This window comes from Bactrocera dorsalis, chromosome 2, assembly GCF_023373825.1.
Source record: "Bactrocera dorsalis isolate Fly_Bdor chromosome 2, ASM2337382v1, whole genome shotgun sequence".
In the NCBI taxonomy this organism is placed as follows: domain Eukaryota; kingdom Metazoa; phylum Arthropoda; class Insecta; order Diptera; family Tephritidae; genus Bactrocera; species Bactrocera dorsalis.
In genome coordinates, this window is record NC_064304.1 from 8,635,158 (window position 1) to 8,656,393 (window position 21,236).

General features: G+C 34.1%; 2 protein-coding genes across 2 annotated transcripts; one reads left to right on the forward strand and one right to left on the reverse strand.

Moving 5' to 3' along the window:
* Nucleotides 1-4,453: 4,453 nt before the first annotated feature.
* LOC125776293 (protein toll-like) lies at nt 4,454-6,707 on the forward strand. Its single transcript, XM_049447849.1, has one exon. The coding sequence runs from the start codon at nt 4,552-4,554 to the stop codon at nt 6,667-6,669; it is 2,118 nt and encodes a 705-aa protein (XP_049303806.1). The 5' UTR covers nt 4,454-4,551; the 3' UTR covers nt 6,670-6,707.
* Nucleotides 6,708-8,443: 1,736 nt separating this feature from the next.
* On the reverse strand, nt 8,444-9,976 carry LOC125776297 (uncharacterized). The gene is made up of 4 exons (XM_049447856.1): nt 9,495-9,976; nt 9,242-9,432; nt 9,019-9,172; nt 8,444-8,957 (listed from the first exon to the last, which is right to left on the reverse strand). Exons 1-4 carry the CDS (start codon nt 9,589-9,591, stop codon nt 8,830-8,832), a joined length of 570 nt encoding a protein of 189 aa, XP_049303813.1. The 5' UTR covers nt 9,592-9,976; the 3' UTR covers nt 8,444-8,829.
* Nucleotides 9,977-21,236: the final 11,260 nt, after the last annotated feature.

Sequence of the window (21,236 nt, forward strand, 5' to 3'; positions counted from 1 at the left end):
CCACGACTAAGAGCACTATCACCATACACTCTTGCAATTTTTGCGTACGTTTCCGAAGCTGTTTCGCCCAATCTGGCGCAAAATTTTATCGCGACGCGTTGTTCTTGATTTCGTTTTTCCATTTTCGTGACGAGCACTACTAACACACGTCTACTCAACTTGACGCAGCAGGTGAAAGGCCAATGAAGCTAGAGTGATGGTACGTATATCAATGGAGAGGGGAGAGATGTAAGAAAAAGAGAAAGAGAATATTAAGGTCACAGGTTTGCCACAAGCGCGGCAATAAAATCAGTCTCATTACTTAATTGTCAAACCTCGTAAATACTGAGAGCTTGAAGTTGACATATAACTGATAAGAGCTTGCGTTTTCAACCTCGTGAACAATTTCGTTGCAATTGATAAAGTATACTTCGATCATAATAAATGAAATCTTTGGTGGTTAGCTTAAACACTTTCTAGAAGGCATTTTTAAAGCTGTACGGAGCGGAAAGTTTATTTTAAGAAAAATTTTTATAGAGCTTCCAGCTATCTGAGAATCGTAAAACTTGTAACAATCAACAAAATTAGTATTATAATATTTTCTTAAATTTAATTATCTTATACTTTATTTTATATTCCGAAACACCTCTTATATATTTGACCAGAGCTTAGCCACGTGATGGCAAGCGCCCCAAATATCGCATACATATAATTGGTTTAACGGAATACAATTGCACTTAAATTGGTAATCATTGCAGACCCTGCACAATACTGTACACAAACTCAGCATCAAGTCGGATAGTGTTATAACTAAGACATCACTAATATTCAGACACGTGTATGCATATATTGAAAATTGGTATCAACACTAACACCGCTGTCAGCACATACGCAACAGCATTAGTATTCCATAACACCGTCATATGTACATATGTATATGCCCATATTAATAACGAACTGCGGCATCATGAACAAAAACAACAACTGCAAGAGTAAGAGTCAAAGTGGCAGCTGCTTCACAGTGCAAAGAACACAGTGCTGATTTGGCGCACACATGCAACAGTTCCATTCTGCATTCATACTTGTTTATAGGTTTATATGTGGATTTATTGAATAATGCAGCACATGTGTCTGAAAGACGCGTTTCTATACAAAGAGCAAAAGCTCCATTGGTGTTGGTGGCAAATTGTTCTGTCCTGTTTTCTTCACTCATGGTAGTAGGTATGTACTTGCAGCATCGCACGCATTCCTGCAAAAAGTTCTCATTTTATCACAGTTGAGAACGCGCTTACAATATTATTAGGAGGATATCAAATAGCTAAAAAAGAACTTTACGTACATATAGGCAATAGGCTGACTGATAATTAGCTGTAACGACCCAATTATATTATCTTAAAAAATATCACTTAAAAGTTATATTACGCTGAAGGTTGACTAAATCATTTTTTTTTTCAGCGGTTTTGAGTGTGAATTTAGTTAATGTTAAATTTTATTCGACATTTTTATAAAATTTCTGTATTCTTTAAATAAAAATATAGACAAATGCCTTACCATGAGCTTAAGCAAAAACATGTCATCTGTTAATACTCATATATATATGTTTACATGCAAAATGTGCTGCATTTGCATCAGCGAGAGCATCAATATTTTCTACTACTATAGCAAATTCATAACAACTGTATGAGTGAAAGCATTCAGTGCACATAAAATACGGCTCAGTAATAAATATGCGAATATATCTATAAAATATATAAATATGTATGAATCTTACATAAAAATTCCTTCAACAAATATCGTTTTGTGTAAAACGCCTCAAGCTACAATTCAATGCAATTTTTTAACAAAATGTGCAGAAAATAGTCTGAGCATATGCTATATAAATACATATAGACAAATAAACATGTATAAATACTTTTTGTACTCACACTCTTACAATTCCATCCCAGCACGTTTAGTATTTTGTTATTTTTAAATTTTATCTGCCAACCATCTACAAAACGTTACAAATCCCATTGAAGCTTAACTTTGTCTTCTTTATAAATAAACATGGCATTGCAAATTTCCCTCAACTATTTGCAGATTCCTACGGTCAGGTATAGCCGAGGAGATTAAGTACTTAATAAACAGCTATTGGGATTATTATTTGGCCTCTTACATACAACTTCAAAGAGCAAGATCTTATTCTCAGAAATACTAAAATTCGCCATTTTGTTTGCTTTTTGAGAACAAAAGGACTGTTAAGAAGAAAATTTATAAGTGAAGGTTTGAGATTCAAAGCAATTTAAATAAAACTTCTGAATAAGATGGAATTTAATTCTCACCAAAGCAAATGCTGTTCACTCTTTGTAGTCTTAGTTTAGTTGGTGTATTGATTATCTTTTATTTTTTAGAGATTCACCTAATTGTATTTATTTAATCAAATGTGTAGAAACAATCGCGGACATATAATTGGCATTAGGTTTTTTATGTAGAAAAAAATCTTGAAATTTTTAGCCTTTAATTTTAATTTTTTTACTTTTTTTATATTTTTTACATTTTCCACATATTTTTATAAAAAAATATTAAACAGCTAGAAAAGTTGTAGGGAATCAAAATTTGGATAAGAAACGTCCAGTCAAACTTATCTTTCAAAATAGTTTTCACAGGTCCTTCCGATGTTGCAACGATAATATCTGACTGTGAATCATCGATTTAGAGCAATTATTGTTCATGGCCGCCCTGGACGCAGTTCGCAGTCAATGCGACGGTCAGCAAAGTCCTATTCCAACATTTTGAATATTTCAGTGCCACATATGTGATTCGGCATACAACATTTTATGGAACTTTTATATACCAAATACTAATGTATCTAGTATTAAGTCAGAAAATCAAATTGTATTTTGCATGAGCTTACGCCCGAAGGAATTTATAACTAACAAAGTGTGGTTGGTATTTCGTTTAGTGTTTCTTAAAATATTTTCAGCACAATACCAAGCTCTAAAGGTACTTATTTTCTCGTCTGTAGCAGCAAAGTGGCTGCGAAGCTTCGGCAACAGTTTAAATGAATGCCTGCGATGGTGCTGATAGCTGGCAGCCAAGAATAAAATCATAATCGCCTGAGGTGTGGGTGTAATAAATAAATACCGCTCGGATTTGAACTAAATGTCAACAAGTATACTCTACTCAATATACACACATGCAAACACAATTAAATTTATGGCAAATTTAAATGAAATTTATCAAAACTTTAGAAATGTCAACAAATACAGTGTAATTTTTGGTGGTATAAAGCACAAATACTCGTATACATACATACATAACTTGTTTCTACAATTCTACATAACTTGGCTCTGGTCTCGTCCACATATTACGTTTGACTTTAGAAATAATAACTGTTTAATTAGGGTATGACAATGAAAATAAATTGTTTGCAATCTGTTTGATAATAGAGAATGCTAATGCTAAAGCTAATATCGCCTAACGAAAATTGTGCACGGACTCAAGGGACTTACTTTCCTTTCCTCAAACATACATACACAGATATTTGGTGACGTTAACGCCGCCAACGATGTTTTAATTAAATCGTAATGAGCCGCATAACTGTGGCACATTTGTCGGCTAATGTTGAGCCTACGATGAATAATTCATCACTATTTAAATTGTGCGGGTTAAAGATAGTCCAAAGTTCTGTTTTGTTGTTGGCTTACTATAAGTTTTTCGACTTATTTCTTTATTACGTTGATTATATAAGATTTGGAAAAGTCTACGCGTCGTTTCTACGGACTTTAGTCAAAATTTGTTTCCTGTGTACTGCTCTATCGTGAAATCTAAATTCGATCAAACGCCGAGAAATTGTTTTCTATGATATTTGGACATTATATTCGTCTTCAGTTTTATATTGAATGACTATAGAACTCTTGTTTGGATCTCTTCGGGCGATTGTAGTAATTCAGCGATCTATTTCTGTGGAAGTTTTTAAGGTTTTTTCTTTATGTGTAACTTTGGAAGTATACAAACGAAGGAATTAAGTAAACAAATTGCAAAAGCGCATATGACTGATCTTCTGAAATTTTGATTTTAAAAATAAATATTTTCTAAAAATAACATTTATTAACAAAAAGCGTTTGCTAGTTAACTTATAACATTCTTGTTTTCTATCTTAAAAATTTGTATTTTTAGCGATTTGACCGGTGGCTAATGTAGCTTTAACATGGTCGTGGTAACTTTTTAAAAAATTTTAACCACAAATATCTCAATTTATTATGATACACTACGTCGCTATTTCTTCGCTTATGACTTTCAGTGGCGTTGCTATAATTTTATCAGCTTATGAAAGAGTAAATTCTTTTGCAAAAAGTTTTTTTTTCTTATATTACTAGAACAACAAAAAATTTTAGCTCAAGGGTGAGCGCAAAGAGAGTTTGCAGTCTCCAAAAATATTTTTCTTGATAAGGAATTAAAATACGATTTAAGCTTCTTAAAGCGTACCAATTCCATATTATATTTTAGTATTTCAGTAAGTGTAAGTGAGTTGGTCCGCAAGCACGATTTATTGTGGAGGAAATATAAAAACTAATCAGCAAATTAATAAATATGAACAAACTAAAAGCGCGCAATAATATAATAATACTCGCCTACATACTAAGTCAACTGATCATAAACAACAAATTTTTGTTGGCGCACACTACTGAAATTAATGAAATCGGAGCTATTGCTGAACAAGTCACCACTTGGCTCTCCGATTGCTATAGCGATGAGAAGATTTCTTGTGATTGCCCTGGCGATGGCTATTTTGATTGTCGTTTTTTCGAACTCAATGATGTTTACATCAGTTTTGAGTCAAACTCGCAGCTTATGGATGTAATGTGTTATCCATACACAGAAACTAATATCAATTTTCTACTCGAGCGCAAATTTAAGTCAATTTTACCTAAAACACGTTATTTGAAAGTGGTACAATGCAATAATTTTAAACACGAAATCTATATGAATGACAAAGTGCAGGAAATTGTTGTAAAAATGAACCACATGACTAAAACTAAAGTAACACTAGTCTATAACATTGATCTTCCTGTAGAACCAACGGAAGATAGTGGCCATATGCATACTTACATTGGCCATATTGACCTACAATTAATTATTAAATCAAATCGTAATGAAATCCGGGAAGCAGATATTATAAGCATAGCCCTTGACATATTTTCTAAGCAGAATCAACTGGAAACGTTAACGCTTAGCGCACAGGGTCTAAGAAACCAGTACTTATCGCTGCAAAACTTGACGCAAACATTCTTTAAAAACTTCACTACGCTCAGACAGCTTGACTTAGCCGGGAATAATATGAAAACGTTGGACGCCAACATCTTTGCAGAGCTAACACAATTGAATTGTCTGAATTTGAGTCGTAATGAAATCCGAGAATTGTCCGAAAGTCTGTTTGTATATCAGCGTCAACTTTCCATACTGGATCTGAGTCACAATTTATTGACACATTTGCCGCCTCATCTTTTCGATCACACTTCTTGGCTATGGGAGTTGAAACTTGGTGGCAACCAACTGCACGACACCACAAATCTCATGGAAAATCTGAAACCGCTGCATTATCTACATAGGCTAGACGTAAGCCAGAACCAACTGCAAAATATTAGGAGCACCGAGACTTCCGTCAATATAACGCCAAGATATACCATGAGATTTGGCTTGCAACCCGAAAATTTCGCGGGCACGATTAGCTCAAATAAATCAGTAATAAATTTAAGTGGCAATCGTTTGCGCGAATTCCCTTTGGATTGGATTGTAGCAACGAACATTACATGCCCTTTTGAAATAAACCTAGAGCACAATTTGATTGAAAACATTTTTGCCTTACAAAATCTTCAGTACTTCAGCTCAACTGCTGATTGTGTGTCCGAAATCAAAATGACTGGTAATCCTATAGTGTGCGATTGTAAATTAGCATGGATTTACAGTGAAAACTATCGTTCGCTCTTCAATGGTTTACAGTGCGTTCAGACGTCAACCAAACTAGTTAAAGATATCGCTCAGCTGAGGCGTAATGAAATGTGTGCTTGGCAACCAGTAATGTGCCCCAGAAAATGCAATTGTTACACACAATTTGAATTCCTGCACATCCAATGCAATGGTGCGCAACATACGAGTATCGAACAGCTCCCACGTCCCGAGCAAGTTGGGCTCAAGAGTTCGGTACTCGATATTAGCAATAACAATTTCATTGTATTGCCGCTAAACACCACCTTCGGCTATGGCAACGTTTCGCAACTCAACGCGTCGTACAATAAAATCACGAGCATAAGTGTCAGTCAACTGCCAACCAATTTGACCGTTTTGGATCTACGAAATAATCGCATAAAATCTTTAAATGCTGAATTTTTGCGTACATACCTGAATGACAGCACAAAATTACAATTTCTCTACCTAAGTGGAAATCCTTGGATTTGCGACTGTTCCACGCAGCAATTGCTGTACACCATACGTACACATCGGACACGCATACCCGATGTCGACCAGTTACTCTGTGTTAATCAGCCGAACGATACATTCCTAATAGCAAATGTGAGAGAAATGTGTCCAACTCCTGTTAATGTTGAATATTATGCAACTGAGATTAGGATAGCGTTATCCATTATTAGTTTACTTTGCATTATTGTACTTTTATTATGTATATATATTTATATTTTTAATATAAATTAGAAGTGGAAGGCGAATATGACCTGGATAAGCATAAAACATTCGATGCGTTTAATTTATAGGCACACCAGGATGCAAACTTCGTCAATCCAGAGAACATAAAAATACACACGTTCTTATGGACACAGTTATTTAGACAGCTGCACAACTACATAACTGTGTCCATATGAACGTGTATATTTTAATATCTGACAGATGTCGCTTGCAGTCTGCCCCGCTCAATGTGTTCAGCATTTGACTCTTTGTCAAAACGCCTGTTTCGGCCATTGGTTGACCGTGAAAACGGAGATGCGAAAGATGCGTGCGACACTTGTTATTATGAATGTATGTACATATGTATGTGACCCGTATTTGTGTTCGTAAATATACAGACAAATGTGCCAAAGAAATAATATACATATGTATGTATATGCCATAGAAATTCTATTGGTACAAATATGGAAATGATAACGAAATAATGCGAATATGCATATTTCATGAAGGTTATCAATTTTATTTGAAGAAATGAAGATCATTTTGCACATCTTCACTTTGTAATAGTCGAAATAAATATTAATTTATTTAAAAATTAAAAAATTAAAATAAAGGGAAATAAAATTAAAATCATTTTTCCTAATTTTTCCCGATTTTGTAAAAAAAATTAAAATTTGTACCATTTTTCGGAAAAAACATGGTTCATTTGATACAAAATAATCACGCATACATATGTGACAATGGTTCATATAATACAATGAAGCATCCATATGTCACTCAGAGAATGCTTTTTTACATTCTCTGTGTGTTCTTTGCATATTTTTTCCCAAAACAGTTCTCTTTATATATTCTCGCATGCATTTAGTCATTTCACATGTATTTCTGCTTTTGAACGTGCTCATTTCTGCTAAATAGCAGCGAGAATGGTGAATTCCCTTCCAAAATCTTATAAGCTCTGTTAGCCCAGATGGTACAAATTTTAATTTTTTTTACAAAATCGAAAAAATAATATTTATTTCGACTATTACAAAGTGAAGATGTGCAAAATGATCTTCATTTCTTCAAATAAAATTGATAACCTTCATGAAATATGCATGTTCGCATTATTTCGTTATCATTTCCATATTTGTACCAATAGAATTTCTATGGCATATACATACATATGTATATGTATTATTTCTTTGGCACATTTGTCTGAATGTTTACGAACACAAATACGAGCCACATACATATGTACATACATTCATAATAACAAGTGTCGCACGCATCTTTCGCATCTTCGTTTTCACGGTCAACCAATGGCCGAAACAGTCGTTTTGACAAAGAGTCAAATGCTGAACCCATTGAGCGGGGCAGACTGCAAGCGACCTCTGTCAGATATTAAAATATACACGTTCATATGGACACAGTTATGTAGTTGTGTAGCTGTCTAAATAACTGTGTCCATAAGAATGTGTGTATTTCAATATCAGATTCAGATGGCGCTTGCAGTCTGTCGCGATCTATGTGTTCAGCACATCAATCTGTCGAAGCACTGACGCGACGAGACGCGAAAGAACTAACAAACGATTGTCGATTGTTACCGCTTCCCTTGCCGCTGTAACAGCTTCGCCTATGATCTAGCGTAAATATGTATGAACTTGCATACATATCGACGCTGATTTTTGCAAGCCACGGAAAAATACTTATTTTAGAATTGACAAATATTGTAAAATTTACAATGTAAATCGACAAGAGCTATATTGCCACTCACTTCTTTTTGTGAAGAATCATCAGAAAGTTGTTCAATTTATGATTTTTAGCTTTTGCCGTCGTCGCGAAAAGACACTTGTTGGCAAAGGCATGCTCGGGGAGATGTTACGGCGTCTGCCCAGTGGGACTTGGAAGTAGGAAAGAATTGGATACTTCCTACTGAAAAAATAAGTAAAGGTACTTTCCTACAATAATACTATCTAATTTCGTTTTTCTGATCAATGTCATTGGAGCGAAGAACCTCCACTTCGCTTATGAATTCATAAGACGGAAAGTGCTTTCCCCACACCTAATTTTGATTAATTCAGTAGGTAGTTACTATAAATCTAATATTTCGTGTGCTTCGAAGTACTTTCCTTCAAACTATTCTATTACATACTAGTAACTACTTACTATAAACCTACCAATAGCAGAAACAGTGGACACCATTAATTTTATTTAAATATTTTGTTTTTTAGATTTTAATATGGAGTTTGTTTTAAAATGACGATTTTTCGCCAGTTTTAAAGCTTGTCGCAAGTCTTTAACAAACTCGCCATGGGAATATTCTTCTTTCATTGATGCCTCTGAAATCATAAAAAATTTTAGAAAATATGTATATATTTTTTCCTTTCTAAAATTATTTACCAAACAAGCAGTCGATTAACTCCTTGCATTCCTTTAAGGAGTATTTGGAATGAATGCCATCGTAGTTCAACTGAACAATAAGACTCCTTTCGAAAATACCCTCAGAAGATTTAATAATCCCCGTTTTGCCTATTATGTTTTTAATGATTTTTATCTATAGAAAAATAGGTATAATATTTATTAGTCAAATAGTGAAACTTAAGGGATTATATAGACAACTTACATAGTCTGCACTGGAACCTACCACTATATCTGTATCCAGTTTTTTTAATGCTTCCAAGTTGGACAACGGGAACACACTTCTCGTTCCATAGGAGCCTACATCTTTTTCAAATAGCTGCTTAAACATCGCCAACGTTTCTGCTTGTTGTCTCTTTATGATGTTTTGGTTGGCTATAATGATATCAAGTTTTTCTAATAAACACAAACATTTTGATTAAAAACATTGAAATTATGAACTTTGTTATTGACATTACCTTCTAATTTAGTGTTATTCGTTGTATTTATATTGGTAAACTCGCTAGAAGCGATAAAGAAATCAGAATCGGGGATTTGCGACTTAAATAAAGACATCTGCAATTAAACATAAGTGTAACAATTTTCATTTAAAACATTTAAAATTATTAGATATCTAAAATTTGTAAAAATATTACCAGATGACGTTATGAAGAATGGGCATCATGACGATTTGTTCTCCATAAGGCAAAGCTGTACATTTATAATTTATATCACTTATTTAGAATATTTCTAAATCAGAACATTTATCTTTACTCGCTATTACTATTCCTAACGCTGACAAAGATTGGACTGGTTGCGTGAAAAAATTTTCAAAGTTCAAAACTCTATTGCCCACTATATATTTCTCATCATCATTTGCTTAAATTCCTTAATTTTGAAGGGAATGCAAGGAGTTATACAGCAGTAATTATTGCGTTGAATTGTTGATAAAAAACAAGTAAGGAAGGGCTACGTTCGGGTGGCACCGAACATTTTATACTCTCGCATGATAAAGTGATAATCGAGATTTCATTATCCGTTATTTACACATTTTTTTATTTTGTTGCAAAATTAATTAGAATTAAATTCTGAGAGATTTACCGACATTTTCGGTGAAAAATTAGGTTAGGTTAGGTTAGGCACTGAGTTCTTCGTGTTCGATATCAGGGACCTTGAAAAGTTATAGTCCGATCACCACAATTTTTCCACAAGGGATACCTCAGCTCACATACCGTATTTGAGTAAAGTTTTATTCCGCTATGATCATTGGTTTCTAATGTATATATTATACAGAGAAGGCATCAGATGAAATTCAAAATAGCGTTATATTGGAAGAAGGCGTGGTTGTGAACCGGTTTCGCCCATATTTCGTACATGTCATCAGGGTGTTAAGAAAATATTATATACCGAATTTTATTGAAATCGGTAGAGTAGTTCCTGAGGAATGATTTTTGGTCCATAAGTGGGCGTTGCCACGCCCATTTTCAATTAAAAAAAAAAAAAAATTGGGTGCAGCTTCCTTCTGCCATTTATTCCGTAAAATTTAGTGTTTCTGGCGTTTTTTGTTAGTCGGTTAATGCACTTTTAGTGATTTTCAACATAACCTTTGCATGGAAGGTGGGCGTGGTTATTATCCGATCTCTTCCCTTTTTGAACTGTATATGGAAATGCCTGAAGGAAACGACTTTATAGAGTTTGGTTGACATAGCTATAGTAGTTTCCGAGATATGTACAAAAAACTTACTAGGGGGCAAGGCCACTCCCACTTTTCCAAAAAAAATTACGTCCAAATATGCCCTCTCTAATGCGATCATTTGTGCCAAATTTCACTTTAATATCTTTATTTATGGCTTAGTTATGACACTTTATAGGTTTTCGGTTTCCGCCATTTTGTGGGCGTGGCAGTGACCGATTTTGCCCATCTTCGAACTGAACCTTCTTATGGAGCCAAGAAATACGTGTACCAAGTTTCATCATGATATCTCAATTTTTACTCAAGTTACAGCTTGCACGGACGGACGGACAGACGGACGGACGGACGGACGGACAGACAGACATCCGGATTTCAACTCTACTCGTCACCCTGATCACTTTGGTATATATAACCCTATATCTGACTCTTTTAGTTTTAGGACTTACAAACAACCGTTATGTGAACAAAACTATAAAAATGGCTTTCAAATGAAATTATTTCTCCCAAACGATTTGTTTTAAAACCGACCACTGGACTTTTTGATGACACTACTACTTCATTTACATCTAAATTATTAAGCTGTTGAAGAACTCTTGTTGAGCATTTAATTTTGTTTTTTATGTCTTGCATAAAATTCTCAAACTTGTATGCAGTAAAGTCCATGATGAACCCTATTTCTCTTATACACTGCGGCAAATGCAGCAAATTATGTACATTATAAGTAACTGCCTTCTCAGAGTAGAGCTGGGCAAACAGAATTACAAATTTCTTTAATAGCTGGTCGCTTACATCCAAGTTATCAAAATAGCTTTTTTTAGAACATAACAAACGATAGACGCAATGCAAAATTAAAAAATGATTGTAAAGCTTATCACTAATAATGCCTTTCAAAACAATAGGGCCAGTATACAAAAGAAACTGCCTAAACTCAGTTGTCTTCCAGAATTTTAATTCATCGAGGCTTCTTGGTTTTCTTGAAAATTCTTTTGGCATAAAAGTACCTAACGCAAGTAACCCTTTTGAAATCAGTTCTTTATCTTTTTTTTGCAATTTGAAATTATTTGTTTTACGGTTTATAATGCATATCAGCATTGTTTTTGTTACTCCTAGATCCAATAAATGCATGGGATCTAGAGGAAACTGCGATACCATTTTTATTCCATGCTTTTCGAGTTCTGAACGAATATTTTTAAACATGTTATTATGATGTTCTGGATGCACACGATTTTTAAAATCTAAATCCGTTCTTTCATCGCACCTTTTTGTGCTATAAACCACAACATGTTCAATTGTTTTCCCTTTCTGTATGCATTTGTGGCAACCATAATGAGCATTGTGACCTACAACCCCTGTAACATAAGCTCTTGCAGGGGCGTCACAAATAAATGCTCTTATCTTTACAGCTATAGGTTGTTTATTGATGAGAACTCCTTCTTGCATTATTTTTTTAAATCATTATTAAAATCATGTAGGTATTGATCTACACTTACAGGTTTGGAGCCACCGATAAACGCTCCTATTAAAAATAAATATTTTTCTTGCATATTTTCTATAGAGCCTAATATTGGCCATAGCTACCTTTTGGAACTTTCAAATAAAGGAAGACCATCAATGCCGATATCTATCACTATTTCAGACATGTTATAATCCTATCATAAATTTTTTGTAAATGTTAGCTAATGCCTATATGGAAATATTCGCCAGGATGAACGCTTTTTACAATAATTTTTTCGTTTTGTCCTATTAGACCATGTAACGACAAAGGGACATCCAAGCCTTCATCTTGCAAAATTGATAATAATGAGTTTACTGAATTTCTACTTGGGCTGTACTCAAAGTACCACTTTTTCAGTTTATATTTTAAATCATTTTTTTTTAAGTTAGATGAACTTGGATTATCTAGAAAAAAACAAACACGTGGTAATTCAAAAAAAAAAGGTTATTTATGTTGAGTTTAACTTACTATCATCAATTTCATTGGAAATGTCTTCCATAAATATTTCGTTTTCATTGGAAATGTTTTCCATAAATATATCATTGCTTGTAGATTCTGCTTGCACATTTTGTAGTTGCATTCTAGCTAAATGCGCAGCTGCTAATCTTTTTATATGACGTTTGCCGAAACCGCGTATCATCTGATAATATTATTAGTATGTACGATGTGTACATGTATGTATGTATATAACATATTTAATAAAATTTAATGATTAATAAAATTTGATGTTAGTACTTACCTTGATAACTATATATCGCTCATTTGCTGCAAGACCGGCATAAATCAAAAAATGTGATTTTTGAGTTAATGCTGCAGAATTGTTCGTTATATCATACTTCATGTTGAGTGAAAAATTCATATGAATACCTTTTATATGCTCCGCTTGAGAAGAGAATATATTTCCTGCTTCCCGTGTAAGGTTGGAGTCAGTTGAAACCTTTGAACGCGTTTTCTGGCAAATCGATTTTTTTGACTTATGCCGGTCTTACAGCAAATGAGCGATATGTATATACATCTTCACTTTTATTTCTATGCGCTTTATATTTATTGCTTAATTTATTTGCAACACCCACAAACAAAATTCTTCTTTAAAGTGACAAATAACTTCATGGACGAGAACGTTTACCAAAAAATGCCGTTACTTCTTGAAAAACAAAAATTCAACATATCAAATACAACAACAGAAATTTGTACAAGCATACAATTTGCTGAAATCGTAAGCGGCTTAGTAGCGAGGTTGAATTAAATTTATAAACCTTTTCTTCATTGGCATACCATCAATTTACGAAGTAATCACTTTCATCTTCCATAGCCAATAAGTACTTTCAAAACTAATGAAATATAGAAGTACTTTTTCCAAGTTCCACTGGGTGTTTATATGAATGAAGCGAGGTCGCTTGTGGCATATGGGCCTGCGTTTATGAATGAAATCGTTTTTGTTGTTTGTGTTGCTGCCACATTGACTTGCCATGCTTATGCTATTTGAGCAGTTGTTGTTTTTGTAGAACAATGCTTCAATTTTTTGTTGGTGACATATTCACATGTGTATGCATATGTATGTTTGTATGCTTGTCCATTATTTGTTCGGAAGTGTATACAAATATATGTATGTACATATAAGTGTATATGAATGTATGAACATGCAGATCAATGTGCGCACATATAATATATTGATAAGTGATGAAATCATGATTCGAATTTCTGAACGCGCACATGCAATCATATGAGCAGATAATAAGATTATGGTATGAGCATGTGCATAGACATAAGATAATATGATGTATGTACATATGTATATATTGTTGTGATAAATTTAATTTCTATTAGTAGGAAATATAATACAAAAATATTTATTAGTATAGTATATTATGTAAAAATCAATAAAAACAAGTAAGGAAGGGATAAGTTCGGGTGTCACCGAACATTTTATACTCTCGCATGATAAAGTGATAATCGAGATTTCATTATCCGTCATTTACATATTTTTCTATTTTGGTTCCTAATGTATATATTGTACTATACAGAGAAGGCATCAGATAGAATTCAAAATAGCGTTATATTGGAAGAAGGCGTGGTTGTGAACCGATTTCACCCATATTTCGTACATGTCATCAGGGTGTTAAGGAAATATTATATACCGAATTTCATTGAAATCGGTCGAGTAGTTCCTGAGATACGGTTTTTGGTCCATAAGTGGGCGACGCCACGCCCATTTTTAATTTTTAAAAAAGCCTAAGTGCAGCTTCCTTTTGCCATTTCTTCGGTAAAATTTAGTGTTTCTAAGGTTTTTTGTTAGTCGGTTAACGCACTTTTAGTGACTTTCAACATAACCTTTGTATGGGAGGTGGGCGTGGTTATTATCCGATTTCTTCCATTTTTGAACTGTATATGGAAATGCCTGAAAGAAACAACCCTATAGAGTTTGGTTGACATATCTATAGTAGTTTCCGAGATATATACAAAAAACTTAGTAGGGGGCGGGGCCACGCCCACTTTCCAAAAAAAATTACTTCCAAATATGCCCCTCCCTAATGCCATCATTCGTGCCAAATTTCACTTTAATACCTTTATTTATGGCTTAGTTATGACACTTTATAAGTTTTCGGTTTCCGCCATTTTGTGTGCGTGGCAGTGACCGATTTTGTCCATCTTCGAACTTAACCTTCTTATGGAGCCAAGAAATACGTGTACCAAGTTTCATCATGATATCTCAATTTTTACTCAAGTTACAGCTTGCACGGACGGACGGACAGACGGACGGACGGACGGACGGACAGACAGACATCCGGATTTCAACTCTACTCGTCACCCTGATCACTTTGGTATATATAACCCTATATCTGACTCTTTTAGTTTTAGGACTTACAAACAACCGTTATGTGAACAAAACTATAAAAATGGCTTTCAAATGAAATTATTTCTCCCAAACGATTTGTTTTAAAACCAACCACTGGACTTTTTGATGACACTACTACTTCATTTACATATAAATTATTAAGCTGTTGAAGAACTCTTGTTGAGCATTTAATTTTGTTTTTTATGTCTTGCATAAAATTCTCAAACTTGTATGCAGTAAAGTCCATGATGAACCCTATTTCTCTTATGCACTGCGGTAAATGCAGCAAATTATGTACATTATAAGTAACTGCCTTCTCAGAGTAGAGCTGGGGAAACAGAATTACAAATAGCTGGTCGCTTACATCCAAGTTATCAAAATAGCTTTTTTTAGAACATAACAAACGATAGGCGCAATGCAAAATTAAAAAATGATTGTAAAGCTTATCACTAATAATGCCTTTCAAAACAATAGGCCAGTATACAAAAGAAACTGCCTAAACTCAGTTGCCTTCCAGAATTTTAATTCATCGAGGCTTCTTGGTTTTCTTGAAAATTCTTTTGGCATAAAAGTACCTAAAGCAAGTAACCGTTTTGAAATCAGTTCTTTATCTTTTTTTTGCAATTTGAAATTATTTGTTTTACGGTTTATAATGCATATCAACATTTTTTTTGTTACTCCTAGATCCAATAAATGCATGGGATCTAGAGGAAACTGCGATACCATTTTTATTCCAAGCTTTTCGAGTTCTGAAGGAATATTTTTAAACATGTTATTATGATGTTCTGGGTTCCCACGATTTTTAAAATCTAAATCCGTCCTTTCATCGCACCTTTTTGTGCTATAAACCACAACATGTTCAATTGTTTTCTCTTTCTGTGTGCATTTGTGGCAACCATAATGAGCATTGTGACGTACAACCCCTGTAACATAAGCTCTTGCAGGGGCGTCACAAATAAATGCTCTTATCTTTACAGCTCTATGTTGTTTATTGGTGAGAACTCCTTCTTGCATTATTTTTTTTAAATCATTATTAAAATCATGGAGGTATTGATCTACACTTACAGGTTTAGAGCCACCGATAAACGCTCCTATTAAAAATACATATTTTTCTTGCATATTTTCTATAGAGCCTAATATTGGCCATAGCGACCTTTTGGAACTTTCAAATAAAGGAAGACCATATCTATCACTATTTCAGACATGTTTTTAATCCTATCAGAAATTTTTTGTAAATGTTAGCTAATGCCTATATGGAAATATTCGCCAGGATGAACGCTTTTTACAATAATTTTTTCGTTTTGTCCTATTAGACCATGTAACGACAAAGGGACATCCAAGCCTTCATCTTGCAAAATTGATAATAATGAGTTTACTGAATTTCTACTTGGGCTGTACTCAAAGTACCACTTTTTCAGTTTATATTTTAAATCATTTTTTTTTAAGTTAGATGAACTTGGATTATCTCGAAAACAACAAACACGTGGTAATTAAAAAACAGATTATTTATGTTGAGTTTAACTTACTATCATCAATTTCATTGGAAATGTCTTCCATAAATATTTCGTTTTCATTGGAAATATTTTCCATAAATATGTATATCATTGCTTGTAGATTCTGCTTGCACATTTTGTAGTTGCATTCTAGCTAAATGCGCAGCTGCTAATCTTTTTATATGACGTTTGCCGAAACCGCGTATCATCTGATAATATTATTAGTATGTGTACATGTATGTATGTATATAACATATTTAATAAAATTTAATGATTAATAAAATTTGATGTTAGTACTTACCTTGACAACTATATATCGCTCATTTGCTGCAAGACCGGCATAAATCAAAAAAATGTGATTTTTGAGTTAATGCTGCAGAATTGTTCGTTATATCATACTTCATGTTGAGTGAAAAATTCATATGAATACCTCTTATATGCTCCGCTTGAGAAGAGAATATATTTCCTGCTTTCCGTGTAAGGTTGGAGTCAGTTGAAACCTTTGAACGCGTTTTCTGGCAAATCGATTTTTTTGACTTATGCCGGTCTTACAGCAAATGAGCGATATACATTAAGGGTGATTTTTTAAGAGCTTGATAACTTTTTTAAAAAAAAAAACGCATAAAATTTGCAAAATCTCATCGGTTCTTTATTTGAAACGTTAGATTGGTTCATGACATTTACTTTTTGAAGATAATTTCATTTAAATGGTGACCGCGGCTGCGTCTTAGGTGGTCCATTCGGAAAGTCCAATTTTGGGCAACTTTTTCGAGCATTTCGGCCGGAATAGCCCGAATTTCTTCGGAAATGTTGTCTTCCAAAGCTGGAATAGTTGCTGGCTTATTTCTGTAGACTTTAGACTTGACGTAGCCCCACAAAAAATAGTCTAAAGGCGTTAAATCGCATGATCTTGGTGGCCAACTTACGGGTCCATTTCTTGAGATGAATTGTTGTCCGAAGTTTTCCCTCAAAATGGCCATAGAATCGCGAGCTGTGTGGCATGTAGCGCCATCTTGTTGAACCACATGTCAACCAAGTTTTGTTCTTCCATTTTTGGCAACAAAAAGTTTGTTAGCATCGAACGATAGCGATCGCCATTCACCGTAACGTTGCGTCCAACAGCATCTTTGAAAAAATACGGTCCAATGATTCCTCCAGCGTACAAACCACACCAAACAGTGCATTTTTCGGGATGCATGGGCAGTTCTTGAACGGCTTCTGGTTGCTCTTCACCCCAAATGCGGCAATTTTGCTTATTTACGTAGCCATTCAACAAGAAATGAGCCTCATCGCTGAACAAAATTTGTCGCGAAACACATTTCGAACCGAACACTGATTTTGGTAATAAAATTCAATGATTTGCAAGCGTTGCTCGTTAGTAAGTCTATTCATGATGAAATGTCAAAGCATACTGAGCATCTTTCTCTTTGACACCATGTCTGAAATCCCACGTGATCTGTCAAATACTAATGCATGAAAATCCTAACCTCAAAAAAATCACCCGTTATATATATATCTCCACTTTTATTTCTATGCACTTTATATTTATTGCTTAATTTATTTGCAACACCCACAAACAAAATTCTTCTTTAAAGTGACAAATAACTTCATGGACGAGAACGTTTACCAAAAAATGCCGTTACTTCTTGAAAAAAAATTCAACATATCAAATACAACAACAGAAATTTGTACAAGCATACAATTTGCTGAAATCGTAAGCGGCTTAGTAGCGAGGTTGAATTAAATTTATAAACCTTTTCTTCATTGGCATACCATCAATTTACGAAGTAATCACTTTCATCTTCCATAGCCAATAAGTACTTTCAAAACTAATGAAATATAGAAGTACTTTTTCCAAGTTCCACTGGGTGTTTATATGAATGAAGCGAGGTCGCTTGTGGCATATGGGCCTGCGTTTATGAATGAAATCGTTTTTGTTGTAAAATTTACTACATTTGGGCTTCGCCAATTCGGCTGCCATATTGACTTGCCATGCTTATGCTATTTGAAAAGTTGTTGTTTTTGTAGAACAATGCTTCAATTTTTTGTTGGTGACATATTCACATGTGTACGCATATGTTTGTATGCTTGTCCATTATTTGTTCGGAAGTGTATACAAATATATGTATGTACATGAATGTATATGAATGTATGAACATGCAGATCAATGTGCGCACATATAATATATTGATAAGTGATGAAATCATGATTTGAATTTCTGAACGCGCACATGCAATCATATGAGCAGATAATGAGATTATGATATGAGCATGTGCAGAGACATAAGATAATATGATGTATGTACATATGTATGTATATATTGTTGTGATAAATTTAATTTCTATTAGTAGGAAATATAATACAAAAATATTTATTAGTATAGTATATTATGTAAAAATCAAAGAAAATTATTAAATATGCAAGTCCAAATTGACTATAAATATTACTATGCCTGCATTCATACAAAATTATACTCATATCATAATTATGTTTACATGTCAATATTCAATTGCCGACGGCAAAACGCAAAAGCATACCTATTTGCATACATTGCGATTCCCTAGTTGAAAAATTGAAGCTTGAAAATATCACAATGCTGTTGTTGGGAGATCATGAGGAGCATGCATGCATATGTTTATGTCTTCATATTCATATTCATGCATACATACATATACATATTTATGTCTCTTCATATTCTTGGGTATGTGAGACAGAGAACATAATGTGTTTTGTATACATTTTTCGGTGTCAAAAATGAAACAAAATATAAACAAGCAAAACGAAATTCTTCATTGGGAGTTTCTTCATATTCTCTGCTTGGGTATACATGCTATGGCATCATATGCCGTAAATACATACATACATATATTTTTTCTCTTCATATTCTCACTATGTGGGGAACTGTTAAAAATGTTAACATTTCACATCGTGAATTCTGAGTTTGTGAGGTGAATCAGAGAACATAAAACATGTTGTTGTTGTTTTATGTTCTCTGGTGTAAGCTGCTGCACACACACATGTATTTATAAAAATAAAGTTTCTTTCATATAAATGGTGATTTTTTAAGAGATTGATAACTTTTTAAAAAAAAAAACGCATAAAAATTCCAAAATCTCATCGGTTCTTTATTTGAAACGTTAGATTGGTTCATGACATTTACTTTTGGAAGATAATTTCATTTAAATGTTGACCGCGGCTACTTAGGTGGTCCATTCGGAAAGTCCAATTTTGGGCAACTTTTTCGAGCATTTCGGCCGGAATAGCCCGAATTTCTTCGGAAATGTTGTCTTCCAAAGCTGGAATAGTTGCTGGCTTATTTCTGTAGACTTTAGACTTGACGTAGCCCCACAAAAAATAGTCTAAAGGCGTTAAATCGCATGATCTTGGTGGCCAACTTACGGGTCCATTTCTTGAGATGAATTGTTGTCCGAAGTTTTCCCTCAAAATGGCCATAGAATCGCCATCTTGTTGAAACCACATGTCAACCAAGTTCAGTTCTTCCATTTTTGGCAACAAAAAGTTTGTTAGCATCGAACGATAGCGATCGCCATTCCCGTAACGTTGCGTCCAACAGCATCTTTGAAAAAATACGGTCCAATGATTCCACCAGCGTACAAACCACACCAAACAGTGCATTTTTCGGGATGCATGGGCAGTTCTTGAACGGCTTCTGGTTGCTCTTCACCCCAAATGCGGCAATTTTGCTTATTTACGTAGCCATTCAACCAGAAATGAGCCTCATCGCTGAACAAAATTTGTCCGAAAAAAAAAAAAAACCGAACACTGATTTTGGTAATAAAATTCAATGATTTGCAAGCGTTGCTCGTTAGTAAGTCTATTCATGATGAAATGTCAAAGCATACTGAGCATCTTTTTATAAAAATAAAGTTTCTTACATATATTTGGCAGTTAAACCAGAGAACGAAAAGTATATATTTTTTACGTTCTCTGGTTAAGCCCACCGCATTTGTAGATTTACTATTTGTGTGCATATGCATTTGTGAGTATTCCCCTCTTTCTTGCTCTAATGCGCTTTTCCTGCGGTGCAATCCACAGGTGCAGGTGAGCTTGCCAATTTGAGAAACCATTCAAGCAATAAATTCCATAAATTTTACAGGTGTTGAGAATTTCAATTAAGACCAAGCAGAGAGTGTAAAACTGTTCACATGTTGCTGCCAAACAAGTCTTGCGGTTTTTAGGAAAAATGCAAAAATTTCAGACCTTAAAAATTTTGAAACCTATAATATTAACATAGTCACACAAGTTTATGCTTACATAGCAAAGCGAGATTTAGCAACTAGGAAATGCAAAACGATTGTGAAAAATTTTTATGAGCTGAAGACATGATCGATTGATTTAATTGATTTAAGTGTTGGCGCTGTAATACTAATTAGTGAGCGAAATTCAATTCCATATTTCAGTGAGCATAAGACTTAGAAGTTTAAGGCTTAAAAAAGGCAGTGCAGTGCGCTTGGAAGTTCCCGACATCTGTGCGGCAAGAAAAGCATTACCGCATTCGCTGTGTGTTGCGCAACGATCGATGTGCCATACGTTTTAACAGCGGTAGGGAAACAAAAATTTCAATATCTTTGGAATGGTATGAATGAACAAAAAGTTTTTTGCAGATTATTAAAGGTGAATTTTTTCCGCGTTGCGTCATATACTCTTCACATTATATTATATATTATGTAAATATTATTATTA